The sequence below is a fragment of the Leptodactylus fuscus genome, chromosome 2 (genome assembly GCF_031893055.1).
Source record: "Leptodactylus fuscus isolate aLepFus1 chromosome 2, aLepFus1.hap2, whole genome shotgun sequence".
In the NCBI taxonomy this organism is placed as follows: domain Eukaryota; kingdom Metazoa; phylum Chordata; class Amphibia; order Anura; family Leptodactylidae; genus Leptodactylus; species Leptodactylus fuscus.
Window position 1 is genome coordinate 219,333,540 of NC_134266.1, and position 20,833 is coordinate 219,354,372.

Sequence of the window (20,833 nt, forward strand, 5' to 3'; positions counted from 1 at the left end):
CTGGACTCTCCTCTGGTTACTGTGTGGCCACTTCATTGCACCCTGCTTGGTCACTACAGCTTTCTACAAGTGGTGAACTGGATGAGATCGGAGACGCTCAATATGCTGTTTTTTAATGGCTCCAGAAAGGTTGGGATAGGGCTGGAACAAACACTGCTGTAACCCTGGACATGAGATGTAATTGGATCAGGTCAAGTGCACAGGTGGTGAGGAGAAGTCAGTCTTCAGCTGAGATTAGTGATGTTATCAGGAGGGGTTATCAATAGAGATGAGCGAGCACTGTTCGGATCAGCCGATCCGAACAGCATGCTCGCATAGAAATGAATGGACGTAGCCGGCACGCGGGGGGTTAAGCGGCCGGCCGCCGTCAAAGCGGAAGTACCAGGTGCATCCATTCATTTCTATGGAGCGTGCTGTTCGGATCGGCTGATCCGAACAGTACTCGCTCATCTCTAGTTATCAAGGGATATAGAAATAAGGCAGTTACGCTAGGTTCACACTAGCGTTTGATCTCCGTTCTGTGGTTTCCGTCTTCTGCATGGAAGTGGTGTAGAAATATACCATCACTGGAGTCCACAGGACATGTTTCCTGGCAGCCTAATAAGATAAGCTTGGGCTTGGTGAATGTCAGGAGCACATTACCTTTCCGACTGCATTGTGCCAATATTAAACCAAACTTTCAGACAAGTTTTGATTTTCTGGCAGTTTTTGGGTCATGAATACATTTTCTAATATATTTTGTTAGAACATTTTGGCTCCTTTCTTGAAAACCCTGCATGTTTTCACTCTTTTTCCCTGTCTTCTGTATTGAGATCTGTTACTGCTCCTCACTTAGTAAAGCTAGGTTCACATCTGTGATGGAGTTTTTGTAGGAGGACTTTTCTCTTTGTCGGTTTCATACTGAAACCAATGACACCTGAGTGAACCCCATTATAGATTATGTGGACCCAAGAAAATAAGAGCCAAACAATAGTGTGACCCTAGCGTAACTGTATGGAGTAGGAGCTTGGACCACAGGCTGTGTAATATATAGAAACAATAAGGGCAGGGTCACGTCAAACAGTTCTATCACGGACATTATAAATCATACAAACCTGCAGTTTGACAGTGATATCTATATTATTTCCTGAGATTTCCCCTGTTGAAAAGACAATCGAGATTAGGATATTTATAGGCAGCTGCATAATATGTGACAGAAATATCCCAGTGTTGACTGCTTTGCACCCCAGTGACAGAGATATAAGTGCCATTCATTTTGCTACCAATATCCCTCCACTGTTAGAAGAGTGAGCCTAAGCCTAATAAAGACCCCCAAGATTGTGCTAGCTATAGGCCAATAGCCCTCCTAAACTAAGGACTGAAGTTATTCACAAAAATTTTGGTTAACTGTCTGAATGCTTGGCTTTCATCTCTCATCTGTAAGGACCAGACGGGTTTCATTCCCTGTTGTCAGGGGAGGGACAACAACACAACAAGGTCTGTGGATTTGATTGAAGTGATCAAACTATGAACCCACTCTTCTCCTGGGCCTACATGCAGAGATGACCTTTGATCACCTCGATTGGAAATTTATGCTGGTGACCCCAGAGGCGTGTTTGGGTTTTCTGGAGCTTTCCTATAGGCAATTTGGGCCCTTTCGGTTTTAGTGAAACTCCTCCACCAACTCCTTTCACATTGGCAATGGAACCAGGCAGGGATGCCCTCTCATATTTGCATTCTGTATTGAACCCTTAGCTCTTCAGATTAGTCAGAACCTAGATATTACAGGGGTTAGTGCATGGGGCAGGGAATTTAAGATTTCACTTTTTGCTGACAATGTCCTTCTCACTGTTACTCGTCCCCACACCACTTTACCTAATCTAATGTACCCCTTACGCTGGGTTCACACCAGCGTTCGGCACTCCGTTCTCAGGTTTCTGTCTTCTGCATGCAGAAGACGGAAACCTGTCATTTCCGAAATATAGGCACTTGGGGGAGGGGGGGTTTCCATTGTATTGGTACTGTAGGGGCTTCACAAATGAGGCATGGCACCTGAAAACTATTCCAACAGTCCGCTTTGTAAGCACCCAGTGTTGCTATTTCCCTTCTGTGCACTACTTCGCCCAAACATCAGCTTACCCCCACATGTGGAGTATTTTCTGTGCTTGGAAGAAATTGCATAAACTGCAACATGTATTTTCTCCTTTAAGGCTCAGGCCCCATGTTAAAACAATATGGAGGTGAAGTTTAGACATTTAACCCTTTCACTGCCAGGCACGTAGCTATACGTGCTCCCAAGGTGGCAGTTCAGTAGCCGAGGACGTAGTTACTACGTCCTCCCTACTAATGCTGATATCTCTGGACTGCATCAACATATCTTGATGCTTTAAAATGCATTTTAACCCCTTAGAGACACAGCCCAAAAGTGACTTAAGGACCAGGCCTCTTTTTTCAAATCTGACATGTGTCACTTTAAATGGCGATAACTTTGAGACGCTTTAACTTACACAAGTGATTCTGAGATTGTTTTTTCGTAACACATTGTACTTCATGTCAGTAGTAAATTTTCGTTGATATGTTTTGTCTTTAATTATGAAAAAATAGGAAATTTGGTGAAAATTTTGAAAAAAATGCAGTTTTCAAACTTTGAAATTGCAAGCCTTTCAAATAGAAAGTCATACTACCCGATTTTTTTCATAAATATAATTAACCATGTCTCTGATTTATGTAGCAATCAAATTTTAAGCACCCTTTCATTTTTTTCAGATATTATAAGGCTTACAAGTCAAGCAGTAATTTTCCAAATTTTCAAGAAAATTTCCAAAACACATTTTTCAAGGGACCAGTTCAGTTCTGAAGGGAACTTGAAAGGCCTCTCTAATAAAACCCCCCAAAAGTCACCCCATTCTAAAAACTGCACTCCTGAAAGAATCTAAAACAGCAGTTAGAAAGTTTCTTAACCCTTTCAGCATTTCACAACAATTAAAACAAAATGGAGGTCAAATTTACATTTTTCAATTTCTGTCACTAATATATTCATTTAGCCCTAGAATTTACACATTTACTAAGGTTTAAAGGAGAAACTGCACCCCACATTTTGTTACACAATTTCTCCCGAACACGACAATACCCCATATGTGCTGGTACCCTAATGTATGGGCACACGGTTGCTCTCAGAGCGGATGGAGCACTAATTGGATTTTGTAGGCCAGATTTTGCTAGAATATTTTTCAGGCGCCATGCCCCGATTGCAAAGCCCCCAAGGTGCCAAAACAGTGGAAAACCCCAAAATGTCACCCCATTTTGGAAACTAGACCCCTCAAGGAATTTATCAAGGGGTATAGTGAGCACTTGGACCCTACAGGTGTTTCACAGATTTTTTTACCATTGAGATGTGAAAATGAAAAATTACTTTTTTTATAATAAAATGTCACTGTAGCCCCAAATTTTTCATCTTCACAAAGGGTTAAAGGAGAAACTGCACCCCACAGTTTGTTACACAATTTCTCCTGAACACGACAATACCCCGTATGTGCTGGTACCCTAATGTACGGGCACACGGTCGCTCTCAGAACGGATGGAGCGCTAATTGGATTTTGTAGGCCAGATTTTACTAGAATACTTTTCAGGCACCATGTCCCTTTTGCAGAGCCCCCAATGTGCCAAAACAGTGGAAACCACCAAAATGTCACCCCATTTTGGAAACTATACCCCTCAAGGAATTTACCAAGGGGTTTAGTGAGCCCTTTGACCCTACAGGAGTGTAACAGAATTGGCCCAACAAAAGGAAAAGTGACATTTTTTGCTATAAAATGTAGCTTTAACCCCAAATTATGCATTTCCACAAGGGGTTAAAAAAGAAAATGCACCCCACAAATTGTCAAGCACTTTGCCCCAACTACAGAAATGCCCCATATGTGAATGTAAAGTGATGTATGGGCACACTGTAAAGTCCAGAGCTGAAGGATCGCTATTGGGATTTTGGAGGGCAAATTTAGCTGAAATCTGTTTCAGGCACCATGTTGCATTTGGAGAGCCCCTGAAGTGCTAGAACAGTGGAACCCCCCCCCCCCAAAAAAAAAAAAAACAAAAAAACGACCCCATTTTGAAAACTAGACCCCTCAAGGAATTTATCAAGGGGTTTAGTGAGCACTTGGACCCTACAGGTGTTTCACAGATTTTTTTACCATTGAGATGTGAAAATGAAAAATTACTTTTTTTCCAATAAATCGTCCATTTAGCGCCATATTTTTAATTTTTGCAAGTAGTTAGAGAATTAAGAGCCCCCCACAGTTTGTTACACAATTTCCCCTGAACACGGCAATACCCCATATGGGATCATAATCTGCTGTATGGGTACATGTTGGGGCTCAGAATGGAAAGAGCGCTATTTGGATTTTGGAGGGCATATATTGCTGGAATAGTTTTGAGGTGCCATGTCGCATTTGCTGAGCCCCTAAAGTATCAATACAATAGAAACCCCTCAAAAGTGACCCCATTTTAGAAACTACACCCGTCAAGGAATGTATCAAGTGGTATTATGATTTTGAGACTAAAAATGCTTCCCAAAAATTGAAATTTTTAAAGAAATATGCCATTTTGGTATCCAATGCATTGCACCCACTTTGTGTTGTCAGAGACCTGCACTCCTAAAACTATTAAGTGGGCCTTCCCGAGGGGCAAAAAAATTATATATGTGGGTATAAACTGCTGCTTGGGCGCACAGCAGGGCTCAGAAGGGAAGGAGCACTGCGCTTTATAGCTTTTGGGGTACAGATTTAGAGGGACTTTCTGGGTGCCATGTTGTTTTTGCAGAGCCCTGGAGGTGCCAGTAAACTGGAATTCCCCAAGAAGTGACCCCATTTTGTAGGGGAAATTTTAGAGTCTCTGCAAAAGTGCCATGGCATCCAAAAACCAAACCGTCTAAGTCTGTGCTCCAAAAACCAAATAACCTTCTTCCCTTCTGTGTCTGGCTGGGCCCTAATATCAGTTTATACCCACATATGACATTACGTATGTTATCCGGGGTACACCAGTGTCATATATGTGCCCTAATATCAGTTTATACTCACATATGACATTACCCCGGTTACACCAGTGTCATACATGTGGCATAAACTGCAGTTTGGGCACACAGCAGGGGGCAGAAGGGAAGGAGCGCGATGCGGCTTTTGGAGTACAGATTCAGATGTTTGGTATCTAGACGCCATGTCATGTTTGTAGAGCCTGTAAGGTACCAGAAAAGTGGATTCCCCAAAGGAGTGACCGCAGTTTGAAAACTGCACCCCTAAAAGAATTTATCAGGGGGTGTAGTGTAGTATTAGTATCCCGGACGTGACTGCACAGCGGATGGCGAAGAGGGAATATATAAGCGGTGCGGAGGACATTGCAGACACTAAATTCCCTACTATGTCCCAGTAGCTCCTATGATTGGGGGAGTCACACTGGGGTCACTTCTGGTATATTTTCCCTCATAAGCTGTAAATATAGGGTGTCCCCTGATATTCGCTCGCACAGCTTATACATTCCCTGCCTGCCGCACCCAGTTGTGTTCTAATGATTTGGCGATTTTGCGTGATTTTATATATTTTCTTTATTTTTCTGCTGACGTGGCCATATAAGGGCTTGTTGTTTGCGGGATGCGATGTATTTTGTAATGACACCATCTTGGGGTGCCTAAAACTTACTGATTACATTTTATTAACTCTTTTTTTGCTGGATTTAAAAGAGAAAAAATCAATTCTGGTATTGAGTTTTACCTTTTACATTTTTCGCCATGCAGCGTACAGTATAAGTAACATGTGACCTTTATTCTGCGGGTTGGTACGGTTACGGCGATACCTCATTTATGTTATTTTTTTATGCGATACTAAGTCTGCAGAACAAAAACACATTTGGGGACATAAATCAGTGATTTTTGCATCGCCATCTTCTGAGAGGCGTAACATTTTTATTTTTCGCTTGACAGTGTTGGTTGAGGGCTTATTTTTTGCGGGACAACCTTTGATTTACAGCTTTACTAGTGGGGTATTCTTATGTTATACCTCCTGAACATAACCAGGAAGTTTATTGGCGCTGTGACCCAGACATTTACCATTGTCCAGGTCGCAGCGCCAAAAAAAAAAGTCGCACAAAACACTTACACAACATATACATAAAGTCGCAAATAAAGTTTACATTTCAGCCAATCCCTGTCCTGTCTATACCTGAGCTTTCTACAGTAAAATACGTCTCTAGTGATATCCGTTACACACTAAAATAATAGTAATAACGATTATCACTAGAGATGAACGTATAGATTGCTAAAATTTTTATAGGGGGATGGAAAATAACATTTTTATGTAAAGTCCTATTTAATTTGCATGCACAAAATGGGATGGCGCATTTCTGTGATTTTGGCGATTCTTTAACCCCTTCCCGACATGCGCCGTAATAGTACGGCGCATGTCGGGTCTGTAACTATGGCGACCACCCGGAAGCCGGGTGGCCGCCATAGCCGCCGGGTGTCTACTGCTTTAAGCAGTAGACAACCAGCTCTAATGCCTCCGATCGGTCCCCGGACCGATCGGAGGCATTAACCCCTCCGGCGCCGCGGTCAAAGGCCGCTCCAGCATGCTCCAGGGCTGACGTCCCATTGCCATGACAGCCGGGAGCCTTGTACAGGCTCCCAGGCTTGTCTGCAAATCCTCTCTGGTCTATGCAGCCTGCAAAAGAAAGGATGCTTTTTTGCAATGCATTAGCATTGTAATGCATTGCATTAGTGATCAGACCCCCTGGGGTTCAACACCCCTAGGGGGTCTAATAAATGCAAATAAAAAAAAAAGTTAAAAAAAATATAAAAAGAATTAAAAGTTCAAATCACCCCCCTTTCCCTAGAACACATATAAAAGTAGTTAAAAACTGTGAAACATATACATGTTAGGTATCCCCGCGTCCGAAATCGCCCACTCTACAAATCTATAAAAATATTTTTCCTGTTCGGTAAACGCCGTAGCGGGAAAAATAGTCGAAAGTGCCAAACCGCCGTTTTTCACTGTTTTGATTCTGATAAAAATTTGAATAAAAAGTGATCAAAGCAATAACATTTCCCGAAAATGGTAGAACTAAAAAGTACACCCGGCCCCGCAAAAAAAGACGCCCTATGCATCCCCGTACACTTACGTATAAAAAAGTTACGGCCGTCGGAATATGGCGACTTTTAGAAAAAATTTTTTTTTAACACAGTTTTGGAATTTTTTTTAGGGGTCAAAATGTAAATAAAACCATATAAATTTGGTATCCCTGGAACCGTACCGAAACACACAATATAGGGGACATGCCATTTTGGCTGCACAGTGAACGCCGTAAAACCAAAGCCCGTAAGAAAGTCGCAGAACTGCATTTTTTCTTCAAATCCACCCCATTCTGAATTTTTTTCCTGCTTCCCAGTACATTATATAAAATAATTAATGGTAGCATCATGAAGAAAAATTTGTCCCGCAAAAATTAAGACCTCATATGGCTCTGGGAGCGGAGAAATAAAAAAGTTATGGGGTTTAGAAGGAGGGGAGTCAAAAACGAAAATCAAAAAATGCCATCGGCGGGAAGGGGTTAAAGGGGTTGTCCCATCACAAGGATTCTATCTATACTGCTTGTTAATGTGGATTTAAGACTTTTCCTAAATACACTGCTTCAGCAAAGCTGCTTTGTTTGTCCACTATATCACTTTATTCAATTTTTTGTGGCCACAGCCCTGACCTAGCTGCTCCTGAGTCAAGTGATGTATCTGCTGCTCTCAGGGGGGAGGGAGGAGGGGCTAAGTGCAGGGAGCGAGCCTGTGTATCTAGCTATTCCTGTGTCTACACCATGTGACCTAGGTCCTGCACTCAGATAGAGGAGCTGCTTTCATTTCTTCTGTTCTCCCAGTTATCAGGCTAGCTAATTCAATTGTGTTCATTATGGCAGAGACAGGCAGTCTCTGTATGTAACACAGAATGGAGTTGCTGCTGCCTGTACTTCATAGTCCAATGTGGGTGGGCGGAGCTACATGTGAATTTGGGGGCGGCACTAAACGGCAGGTTGCACATGAAACCCCGCCCACCAAATGATGCAAGAAACCAGGAAGAAAGAAGATTTTACAGCAGTAAAGACTGATGAGTATGTGAGCTGGGAATACCCCTTTAACACCCGCCTCTGTAAGTATATTCATCTGTGGTATTTATGAACTCCTCACATATTGCAGTTTTATGTACAATACATTATGTTTGCCGCAAAGTTGAATGAAGGTGGTTGTATATATGAACTATTAAATTGTTTTTATATACGGTATGCTGTGTACTCTGAAAAAAGTTAGATTTTGGTATCACAGTCACAGTTTGGTAGGTGCAGTATAGCTTTTTAACATATTAGTGAACAACAGCAAAATCCTGCTTGTCTTCTGTATTCATGTTTTAGGGAGTCCGAGCTCTTGTTGTAGTTGATGTTTGCGGTACATATAGTATATTTACACATTGTATACACCATAAGCTATTATTTTAAAAGTATTTTGTATATGAATGTGAGATTGAACATGAGTTTTAGGTGCAAATGTGTTTTAGCGTATTTTTTCAAAAAATTATTTGTGTTGGTCGCAAAGTTGCATGAAGGTGGATGTGGCTATTGATGACCCATTAAGATATTTGTAATCTTCAGGTTGTCTACTTTCAAAAAATATATAGGGTTTAGGGGTTCACTTACTTTTCATGGTGTAATCCCTACATTTTATAGGATGATACTTTTTTAACATTTCCAGTTTCAAAGCAGATTTTTGTTCCTTCCAGTTCTAGCGATTTTCTGAAGACTCGTGCATGCAGGTTCAGGCCATAGTGATATGTATGAACTCTGCACATGTTGAACTCTTTTTTTTAGTTGGTTTGGTGCATTTAATTTTTTGTTTGGTTTCCGCTTTTAACAACTAATATACATTTATTTGCATTTTTTCATAAAACATTCACTTTAAATCAAAATTGCATGAAGGTGCCTGTTCGTATACAGTACCAAGTGGCATTCTGACAATGCTGAAGGTGTGTACTTTAAGAAAATATATAGGTATGGGGGGGTTGGATGCTTTTTTAATGTTGCAATTTAGGTTTGATTTGTTCATCTCAAAACTGGGAAAATTGCTCTGGCTACTGGAGGTGCAAAATTTCCAGAGACCCTTGGCAGCGAAAAGGTTAAAAAAAAAATTTCAATGATAATTTTAGGGCTGAATGACTGTAACACACTCAAAGTGTTAGGCTAAGGCCCCACGCTGTGGAAATACAGCATTTTTTTGTTGTAGATTTTGTTGTGTTTTTTTTTTAGCCAAAGCCAAGAATGGCTACAAAGTAATAGAAAATATATAGGAAGGCCCCTATATTTCTACCTTCTGCTCAATCCACTCCTGGCTTTGGCTCGAAAAACTGCAACAAAAAAAAGCTGCGTGTCCACAACATGGGGCCGTAGCCTAACACTTTGTGAATGTGTTACATTGATTTAGCCCTAAAATTATCATTGAAAAAATAATTTAAATGTCTAAAGTTTACCTCCATATTGTTTTAATTCCTGAGAAATGCTTAAAGAGGACCTTTCATGGTTTGGGGCACAGGCAGTTCTATATAGTGCTGGAAAGCCAACAGTGCGTTGAATTCAGAGAATTCGGAGAGGGAGAAGGCGTTCCTCCCTGTTCTCACAGTACAGTGCTATAGGCGCTGCTGTGAGGAAGGGCGTCCCTGACTGACAGTGAAGAGCTACGGTACCAGTACCGATAGCTCTTCACCTGGGGCACAGATTGTGAAAGCTGACAGTGCGCTGAATTCAGCGCAGTGTCGGCTTTCTAGCAGCATGTAAAACCACATGTGCCCCAACTCATGAAAGGTCCTCTTTAAGAAAGGCTATTCTTCCCCTACCTTTAGACGTGTTCTCCTTGCTGCCATTCGGTAGATATTCCCAGTTTCTTCATTATGGTAATGCATTTTCTCACAGCACTGGGGGCGGCCCCCTGTGCTGCGAGAAAACTCTGCAGCGCCACTGCCTTCTTGTTCTCCGACTCTTCTCTCCTTTTTGGCCACAGGAAAATCGACAACTGTGCATACCCGTTGACCATTTTCCTGTGGCCTCTCCTGTTCTTTCCCTAAAGGTAGGGGAAGAATAGCCTTTCTTAAGGCTATTCCGATGTGGGTTAAGCTAAAAAATTTTATTCTAATGATAGAATCCCTTTAAATATGCTTAGGAGGTGGAGTGTCTTTTTCCCTATCCCCAGCTCAATGGCAAGATTGTTGCGTCTTCATTAACGTGGACAACTGGCAAATTACTCTAATGGAAAAATCCGAGACTATTACATAGGATCTATTTGGTCCCTACTAAATTACATCATATAGATCCCTAGGTCTCACCCCCCTGCTTTCAAGGTTGCCAGAGGAATGGCGACACCCTACATACCTGGTGGACCTGCCCAATGGTTTGCTGTTTTTTTGGCTAACCATCCATGAAACGAATCAGCATCTCTTGGGACCATCAGTACCATTTAGGATGCCAGTTTTATTTTTCTATTCTGTCTCAAACTGACAAGCCTTCATTTTTCATCTTATAAAATGCTTCAATATATCTTAATGTCAGCTAAAATCCATGTAGCATCTAAATGGAGGTCACTAATCTCTTGGTTTCTGACGTTATCAAGCATGTTCAGACTATTATGTTTGAAAAAATCTATGTTGTCCTAAGTGACATTTGCTCACACTTTGACAAGGTCACCCTAGCTAAGTAGATCAAATGCCACAGGCTTTTTATATTGCCTTCAACTATAACCCATGTATATGATCGCTTTTGACCACCACCCTACCGGAAACAGATCACCACCAATACTAACCCCCCAATCCTACTTAAGTCTTTCTGTTCAGATCTTCTAGGCATAGGAGATCCTGTCCTTCTGGGGGGATGGCTCCTCCTCTACATCTGCCAGCCTCCCACACCTTCACAACAGAACCGGAGTACCAGCTGCAGCACATGCCAGCACTCTATTGCACAGGAAGACGTCAAGAAGAGGAGGAATCAGCACTGCAGAAGGAAGTGATCTCCTGTGCCCAGAACATCCAGGCAGGCAAGTATGATGGGGTAAAGGTTTGAGCTAGTTGGTAAAGTCTAGTAGTGGGCAGGCTAACTAGCTAGGGAAACAGGGAGAGCTAGTGTGAGTCCACTCTTAGTGAAGTGCAGTGCTTGTAGGATAACCGACCCCCCCCCCCCCAAAAAAAAAAAAAAAAAAAAAAAAAAAAAAAAAAAACCAGGAAGCTACCCATGTAAACAAATGTCAGAGAATGTCAGGAGCTCACAGAGAAACTCAGACATCAATCAAAACACTACTAAAGATATTTGGGTGTGTTTATTAACTACACTGACTTTTTTTTTTTGCCCAGAAAACCCCTTTAATTTTATCACTATGGAATATGGAATATAGGCATCTCTAACATGTATTTTCTGGCTTTCTTGCGACAGCATTGAGCATGCTCATGGAATTTTTGCTTGCTTGTGTTTGTACGAGCATCTTTCTGCACTGTTTTCAGTTTCTCCGTCCTATTTAGGCATATTAGATTGTTTTTTTCTATACGATTTGATAAAACCCCTTCATAACTGACAAGAGACATTTGCATGGCCCTAAACCGTATGAGAATAAATTAATTCCATACAATTTGCATATTGCCAGACTATTCCCAGTTTACACAGGAAAACGAGTTGCATGTGATGGGCAAAAGATTATACATGTAGAAAACTGTAAAAATCCCTGTGATCACTGGCAGCCTGGGGTTTCATTCACATGTGGCATCGGCAATGTTAGAGAAGAGATTTGCACAGGCCAATTATCAGCTTGTATATGCTGCGCTATGCTGTAGGTACATCATCAGTATGGATCACTGGGGACTGGAAAACTTCTTAAGGGTAAGTTCAGACTGAGTTTTTTGGTCACGATTTTGAGGCCGTATCCACCTCAAAATCCTGACCAAAAAGACGGCTCCCATTGAAATCAATGGGAGCCGCTCAGGTCTTTGTTCCAGCTCCCGGAAACAGAAGCGAGGTGCTCATTCTTCAGGCTGAGTCGCCTCGCGATTTGGCCTGAAGTCACTCCCTCCTCCGGACTAGGCCCATTCATTGGGCCTAATCCGGATGGGGAGTGGATGGCTGGAAGCCAGTGAAGGGCACTGGCTTTCAGTCGCAGCTACCCGGTTTTTGGTCCAGAACCTTAAACGGCCTCTGCCTCAGGTTCTGGACCAAAAAACCCCATCTGAACTTACCCCAAGGCAGAAGCAAGAACGAGCGAGTTTCTACCAGTCTTTTCCGCAGCCTGCTACATGGCGTCTTAGCTTTAAAGCAATCAAGTGTCAAGAAAGCCAGTTCTCTGGTTCTTGCAGAAGTGGAAGAAAGGTGGGAATAACACGCACATTCTTATAAAACATATGCAAATCATCTACAAATTGGAGTAAAATAAAATGCAGAAGCAAGTTAAAAAAATATGTTTAGAGACTTTATATACTTCACAAGAACTCTACACACTTTATAATCTAGGTCACAGTAACATATGACAAAACTGAAATGATATGCAAACAATGATATGCTGTCATTCACCATGCAAAAAGGAACAGACCACAATTTTAATCAAAAGGTCAGGTTTAAAAAAAAAAAAAAAAAAAAAAAATTATGGAAGTCAGTAGTGATCTACTTTAAAATGTAACTTAAAAAATCCTTAATGTTTGGGGATTCCAATATGTTACATTTCATTTTAAGTCGGACGATGGGGATTTAAAGGGCTTCTGGCTACCTGAAGGACTCTCTTTACAGATAACCACACACAGCTAGGCTTGCAGTACTGAAAGATATGTCCGCAACCTCACAATGACATATCATGCACTAAAACCAAGTGAAGATGACTACGTCAGAAAAATTGTCTAGACTTCATTGCCAAAGACTTCTGACTAGTTTATCTACAAAAGGGTCATACTACATTTTCTGACTTTCAGGCTCTATACACACTAGATTTGTTGGGAATTTCTGCTCACAAACAACTTCATCTATTCAGTGTATACACTAATACAGGATTGTAAATCAGTATGAAAAAAAAAATAATTTAAACAGGACCAGGCAAAAATAGTGTGTAAAAAAAGAAAAAAAAAAAAAAAGAAAAAAAAAGTCTGTTACTAGCAATTATAGTTTTAGACTTTGTGTAGGATTTGAACATATTCAGAAATTGGTCAAAATTTTGCACACAGCTGTAAAGCAAGACAGGGCCACGAAGACTAGTAGCCCAATAGCTACCATTTATGACAGTAAGCGGTCTCTACTTCAGCACTGAAGAGAATCTAACACCCTAAGCATATAAAACCAATTGGCAAGTTTCTTCACATAGGAGGTACCCAAATATATTACACATCATATACCCAGAAGGGCACAGATTTGACTGAATTTGTATAGTAAAGTGGGTTTTATTTTAACACAAGAAATTCTTTAAAAAACAAAAAAAAATCCCAAAACAACCCCTCTATAAAACTTTGACTATTTGTATGTGTATAAATACACATTTCATGATCCCTATTTTATGTATTATAACACATTTTTCATCCCCCCACCCACCAGCATAATGCACCACACTGATGGCACCCATTACTCTGGGAAAAAGTTGCCAGGGTGCTAGACATCAAAAGGGTTTAGCCAAACAGATTAGTGAGGCATGGCCGTTATGCGCATGCTTTGTGAAGCAATGGGATAGGTTACCATAGGTGTAGTGGCATGACTCATGGTGATGCCAGGAAGGGGCTGAGCCATAGACACAGCCACTGGAGCAACAGACACTGCTACAGGTGCCATAGAGACAGGTGGAGGAGCCATGCCTTGAGCAATGGTTTGCGCTAGCGCAGCAGAGAGTGGTGTAATTTCAGGGTTTAACTGTGGGGCTGCGTTGGTCTGTGCAGGAGCGGGAGCGCCAGTGGAAGCCACCAGTTCCTGCTGTGTGACTGGTCGGGGTTGCAAAGCCTGGCTACTTAATGTAGTGTGAGTTTGAGCAATACCATGGTTATAATTGGTCACTGTACCCACTGCCTGTTCACTGGTTGGAGCTGTGGTACTCAGGGTGCTAAGTGTAACCACCTTGGCTTGACTACGAAACTGTGCATTTTGGTCAAGCAACACTTCATTTGTTGCTGCCAGAACAGAAACTTGCTTTTTCAACTCCTCAATACGCCTCCTAAGCATGACATTTTCTTCCTCCAACATACGGTATTCAACTGGGGACGCACTGTAGTACCCATCATAACCCACTCGTCTTCTTTTCATTACAGGATCATCAAAACGATCTCCATAACGGTAAGAGGAAGAATAGTGTTCAGTTTCTGAAATCCCATCATGTCCTCCAAAATGCTCAAAGGAACGTGCTGTGGCAGCAGGCAGGCCTCCAGAACTTAAACCTGTATTGAGGACCCCACCCCGTAAATCACATGCATATTCATATTGATAATCAAAGTCCCGTTGCAAATGGCGAAACTTACACCTATCCCCACGCTGGCAATCACCTTTTAGGAAGTCTCGACAGATAGGAATCTCATCCTTATTGGCCAGATCAGTGGGTGATAAGCCAAGACCAGCTGCCACTTTGTGTCGCAAGCGAGGAGGCAACTCTCCAGTTTTCTTGTAGTGCTCCTCATCTTCTTTCGTGCCATGAATAAATCGGCAGTTAATGCGAACGCACTGCTTATTCTGAAAGTCGTGACAGAAGACAAATTCGTTCTTTTGCACCCCGAGATCAGAAACATCACTGGCATCTGGATGCTTAAAGCGGCAGCGCTTCCCTCGCCTGCATACATTACGGAGAAAGTCACGACATACATAATCCACAACTGAAGCTGCTTCCTCACTGCCACTACCACTGCTGCCGCCATTTGCATAATTTTCCCTGTTCGGCATTGTTTTAGCAGCGCTTATTTGTGTGCTTTTTTTTGGGGGTTTTTTTTTAAAGCCGTCAAGACTTATCGCTGCGCCTTAGAACGAGAGATGCACCCGGCAAAGCGCTCTGCGTAAAAGCTGTAAGAGAGAATATTACATTCAGCAATATTTTAGGTACAACAGTCCTCTTTATAGTTATTTATAATTTAAAACAGCTAGAAAAGCGATTATGGACAGTATCCTGTAACAGAACATAACGCTTCAGTTATATACTGAATTCTACGGCTGGCCGATTACCCAAGTCAATATCACAATTAATTTTTACCTTGATTATGAACGAGTGATTAATTTAGGACACTCCCATTCTTACAAGCCACACTCCCTATTTATATGCCATGCTACTGAATTTTGGTTGTTCATTTATCAGCAATCCTGATTGGAGAGAGCACTCTTAGGGTGCATTCACACTGAGTCTACGCTCAGCTGATTTTGAACGTGAAACACGTTCAGAATGAGCGCGTACAAAGCAGATTCCATTCATTTCTATGGGAGCCGCCATACGTGCGCTTCCCATTGAAATGAATGGGCTGCTTTTTTCCCTATTGCTTTCAGTGTGATTTGCGCGTATCACATTGAAAGCAATAGGGGAAAAAGCAGCCCATTCATTTCAATGGGGAGTGCATGTATGCCGGCTCCCATAGAAATGAATGGGATCTGCTTTGTACGCGCTCATTCTGAACGTGTTTCACGTTCAGAATCAGCTGAGCGTAGACTCAGTGTGAATGCACCCTTAGGGCTCGTGCACACAGAGTTAACACAAGCGCATTTTAGCATAATACACGTGTATATAATACACGTGTAAAAATAACACTCCCATTGACTTCAATGAAATTTTTTACACATGGAAAAAACACGTCAAAATACACGTCACATTTTTTCATGCGTTTTTTTTACACGTGTAAAAAATTTCATTGAAGTCAATGGGAGTGTTATTTTTACACGTGTATTCTATACATGTGTATTACGCTAAAATGTGCTCGCGTTAACTCCATGTGCACGGGCCCTTAGTGATATATCCTTTAGCCAATGGCACGTGCAGTAGGGGTAGGTCTGATTTGCCAGAAATGCTGACCGAGAACCGTGACAAAGGCAGAGACTGAAAACTTCAAACATAGCAAAACGGGTGAAGTTCTAAAGGTAAGCAAGAGCACTTGTAAGTGTTTATAGTCAAATCAGATGCCGCCCAAAGTCTACGTGAAGGCCAACGTGTACATGTGTAAAAGATCATCACTGTGTGGCTTCTTCAGCTTGAGGAATGTCAGTAAGGTTATATTCACATGCAGCATACTTGTATGATCTGATCGTCCCATTCACTGGACTACGTCTTGCAGAAAGCCACATGATTGTCACACAAAGACAATCTTATTCAGATGAACAGAAGTTATAAAAATAAAAAAAAAAAAAATCCCAGAAATTTTGTCAATAAATCTGCTTTGAGTGAATTTACCTAAAGAGGTAATACCTCTCATCTGGAGGATTAGCCGTAAGGCTGTCATGTCTCAAACAGGATTTTCACCCTAAGGCTGGGTTCACACTACTGTCTGTGTCCAACAGCTAGTGTCTGCTGCTAATGTCCGCTGCTAATTTCCGTTCAAAATCTTGTGCGGACATTAGTTGTGTCCGTGACATTTTGCATTGATTTAAATGGACATCGGGTGCGTTCTTTTACAGTCCGTGCCTGTCCTTAACTGTCCGTTCCTAAAGATGTCAGACTTTTCAAGCAGACAACAAAAACCTACATGTCGGGTTTTTCTGTCCGCTTGACAAGTCGGACAGCTTTGGGAACGGACAGTTAAGGACACCCACGGCCAGTAAAAGAACGCACCCGATGTCCATTTAAATCAATGCAAAATGTCACGGACACAGCTAGTGTCCGATGCTAATGTCCGCACAAGATTTTGAACGGACATTAGCAGAAGACACTAGCTGTTGGACACCGACGGTAGTGTGAACGCTCCCTACCACTATCCGCCCCGGGGTTTCCATCGTAAACCCTGGGGAAAGTGGACAGGGAACGGCTTGCTGGAGGTCAGCTTTAAAACCCATTCATTTGAATGGGTTTTTAAAGGTGACCACCGGTGTCCGCATGTGACCTCTCTACCTGGAAAACGTTTTTTTTTTGCACGGACACAAAGTCCTACATGCAGGACTTTGTGTATGCAAAACAAAAACCAGTTTCCAGGTGAAGAGGCCACATACGGACATGGTAGGTCACCTTTAAAAACCCATTCAAATGAATGGGTTTTAAAGCAGACCACCGGCAAGCCGTTCCCTGTCCATTTTCCCCAGGGTTTACGACGGAAACCCCGGGGCGGATAGCGGTGGTAATGTGAACGCCGCTTAAAGGGGCTCTATCAGCAAAATTATGCTGATAAGAGCCCCACATATACGTGAATAACCTTTAAAAAGGCTATTCAGGCACCGCTAAAGTTATATTAAACTACCACCCCATTTTAATATAATACTCTAAAAAAGAATAAGTTAATCTTATCTATCGTGCACGTCCAGTGATGTCTTCGGGTCCAGTCTTCCTCTGACACTCGCCAACTGCCATTGATAAAAAATGGTGCGGGTTCATGCGCAGTAGCATGCTGCTACTACTACTGCGTATGCACCCATGCCATTTCTTATCAATGGCAGTTCGCGAGTGCCGGAGGAACACGGGACCCGAAGACATCACTGGAAGAGGAGGCATGGCTGAAGATTACGTTGGACCCTGAATGCCCGCCCCCGTGCACGATAGATAAGATTAACCTATTCTTTTTTAGAGTATTATATTAAAATGGGGTGGTAGTTTAATATAACTTTAGCGGTGTCTGAACAGCCTTTTTAAAGGCTATTCACATATATGTGGGGCTCTATCAGCATAATTTTGCTGATAGAGCCTCTTTAAGAAACATAAGGTTCCTCTACATGGGACAATTTAAGCTACATAAGAACAGACTGACAATGGAAAATGTTAATTCTAGCTCATATTTAAAGGGCTGTCACACTGCTGTACGCAAACTGTAAAGGGGGACGAAGTAGTCCCCTCCCCCTACAATTTGCACATTATCAGCAGCACATTACATACATTAGTAGAGATGGCTGTTGACAATGATTTATTTGGCTGACATAAGTGTAATCCGCTGACAGACACTCGCTTTACGTCTAATCACTGCCCTGTTCACACATGGCAATTATGGAAGTTTTTCTCGCAAGTACTTGATCATTGGATGGTGCAAAAGATCTCTGGAACAACATACATTGCTATATATTGCGGTCATTCATTCTGCTTACCCCCAGTGGATGATAGTCTATGGTCATGTGATGGACAGAGGCGCACTGCACAGTGATCAGATACCTCCCCAGTAGTGAGCTGTGCACCTGTGTCCATCACATGACCATGGATAGATTTTTATTTACTGGGAGTAAGATTCAATGGCAGCAAGCAGAGATCTAGAAAACCCATGGAGAATTGATCCTTAGGCTGCGTCACCATAGGACTGTATGGTGAGGTGTTTTTTGGAGGAGGAATTTGAGTGTGAATGCAGCCTTAGGCTGAGGCCCCACGTAGCAGTTTTTTAAGTTGCAGATTTTGCTGCAGGTTTTTGAGCCAAAGCCAGGAGAGTGTATTGAGCAGAGGGTAGATGTATAAGAGTTTTTTTTATATATATTTCCGATTCCTTTTGTAGCCATTCTTGGCTTTGGCTCAAAGAACTGCACCAAAAAAAAAAAAAGTGCTTCCGCAATGTGGGGCCTCAGCCTTAAAGTGGAAAATTGGAGAACTTTTTATTATACAATCATTTGTCTCTCAATATTGGTCTGACAGTTGACAACCCCTTTAAGGCTGAGGCCACAGATTGCAGAAAGCTGCATTTTGGGTGGAGATTTTGCAGCAATTCTTTGACCCAAAGCCAGGAATGGATTTAGAGAAGTGAAAACACGCCGTGCCATTCTTTAAAAGCTGCTCTGCTACTTTTTGGCTCAAAAAACCACAGCAAAATTTGCAATTACAGACACAGCTTTTCTGTAACTGTTGCCAGTGTGATAGTGTGTAGATGGGGGTGTTTGGTGGACAGGTTTGTAGCATACTTTACCTAATAATAGAAAATAACTCTAAACCTAGACTGGTTAATAGCAGGGCCCCTACTACCAGGTCATATATACCTACTTGTGTATGGGAAACAGCTAATGCCATGTATAACACCCACTTACATGACATGGAGATATGGTGTAGAGTTAGCTAGAGAAACAGAACAAGAGCTTGTCCTCTGAAGCGGCCAGCTATAGCCTATACACACACAGCTATTCAGAGTGGACGGTATAGACAGAACTCAGCTCCATAGGACTTAGTAGTGAGTTCTAACTACAACTCCCAGCATGCCTGGTAGGGAATCCTAGTAATTGTAGCTCTGCATGTAGCACATAGCACTGTACACAAGGCGCATGGTGGAAGACACGGCCAGAAAATAACATGACGCAGTGTGTGTACGCGCCCATTGTGCTCCCGCCACTAGCCCGCGGTAAGATGAGAGGCGCCACTACGTCAGAGCTGGCGGCCATTCGCACAGTGCGTGCTGATAGAACCTGCTCGCTGCGCACGTCTCGCTCCACAGCGTGCTAAGGCTGCCCACACACAGGCCCATACGTACCTAGTAAAGCTTTACAGCCGCGGACTTACTACACAGTCTGGTCAGCCGCAACTACAGCGGAAACACGGAAACGTCGTAGCTACAAAGCAACGGGGAACATTAGTTAGAACGACGCAAGAAGAGCGATTCACTCCCGCACAACGTGACGGCACGCCCACTTCCGGCGCAGCGCTTGCGTCTACGTAGCGTAAGGGGCGGGGTTTGTGGAATGCTGCGGGTGGAGCGGTGGTAGAGATAACGGCTGGGGATGAGCTCGTGGTGTGACAGGTCCACATGAGAGCACAGGTGGAGCCAAATATAAGAAGTGTTATCCTCGGTAGTGATTGTATCTCTGCTCACAGCCCCCAAACACCATGTAGTCAGGTCTAGTGACCATATCTGGGGGTGTGGTGAGCCGTCACGTGACCTCATGGAATAAGACTTTGTATATTGATGTACCCCCCGTGTGATTCACAGGCAGCCAGTGTCAGAGCTCACAATCACAGCCCTTGTCTGCCCCTGCCTGACACCGCCCGCCTGAGAGTACAGAGTCTACTCTAAATAGTCTATCAAGCACCAAAACTAACAGCAATGATTGCTCAGGAACGGTGGGGGATAGAAAAAACGTTCCAAGTGGGCCAGAATCAATGGAGCCACAGCTATAAATTAATGTAAAGATCTGGACTTGTTGGAGGTGGTGAAAGGTCCTCTTTAATGACTTCCGGACCACCCTTTGGTGGTTGCCTTGTTCTGCCAGGACGTATCGGTATGTCCAAGCAGAACTCAGCAGCTGCACAATCTCGTGGGAGCCAGCTGTAACTTCAGCCGGAGCTCCCATAGAGTTCATTACCGTCCCTGCCTTTTTGATCGTTTTGTGTACACCTCGCAATGAGCGCTGTATACACAGCTATGGGCACCACCATGATTCGGCTGCCCTCTGACCTGGTGGTCACGTGATCTGCCAGGAACAGCATCTTACAGCACCCAGATCAGCTCTATAAGCTATATACTAACATGCAGGAGGCTGTATTTCTCCTGCAACTGGGGCTAAATGTAGTAGCCTCAGTTACAGGGGAAATCCGTCTCCAATACAAAACAGTGATCAGATGTCCACAGAGGTCGATTATGTATTATGACTTGGAGAGAAAAGGAAAGACCCCCGAGTATAATAATAGCGGCAGTGTGATCGCGGCCTAGCCCTATTCACTGCTGGCCTATAGTACAAGGGGAAGCGGGGGCTGCAGTGATCAGGTCCGGGGAGG

General features: G+C 42.8%; 1 protein-coding gene and 1 long non-coding RNA gene across 2 annotated transcripts in view; one reads left to right on the plus strand and one right to left on the minus strand.

Moving 5' to 3' along the window:
• The window catches only part of LOC142195709 (uncharacterized), a 293,946-nt gene extending 276,907 nt beyond the window's left edge, over positions 1–17,039 (plus strand). The window contains exon 3 of the long non-coding RNA XR_012715103.1: positions 17,027–17,039. This is a non-coding gene — a long non-coding RNA (uncharacterized LOC142195709). The remainder of the gene's footprint in view (positions 1–17,026) is intronic.
• On the minus strand, positions 12,538–19,744 carry ZC3H10 (zinc finger CCCH-type containing 10). Its single transcript, XM_075265672.1, has 2 exons — positions 19,593–19,744; positions 12,538–15,036 (listed from the first exon to the last, which is right to left on the minus strand). The coding sequence occupies exon 2, from the start codon at positions 14,917–14,919 to the stop codon at positions 13,681–13,683; it is 1,239 nt and encodes a 412-aa protein (XP_075121773.1). The 5' UTR covers positions 14,920–15,036; positions 19,593–19,744; the 3' UTR covers positions 12,538–13,680.
• Between the last annotated feature and the right edge of the window lie 1,089 nt (positions 19,745–20,833).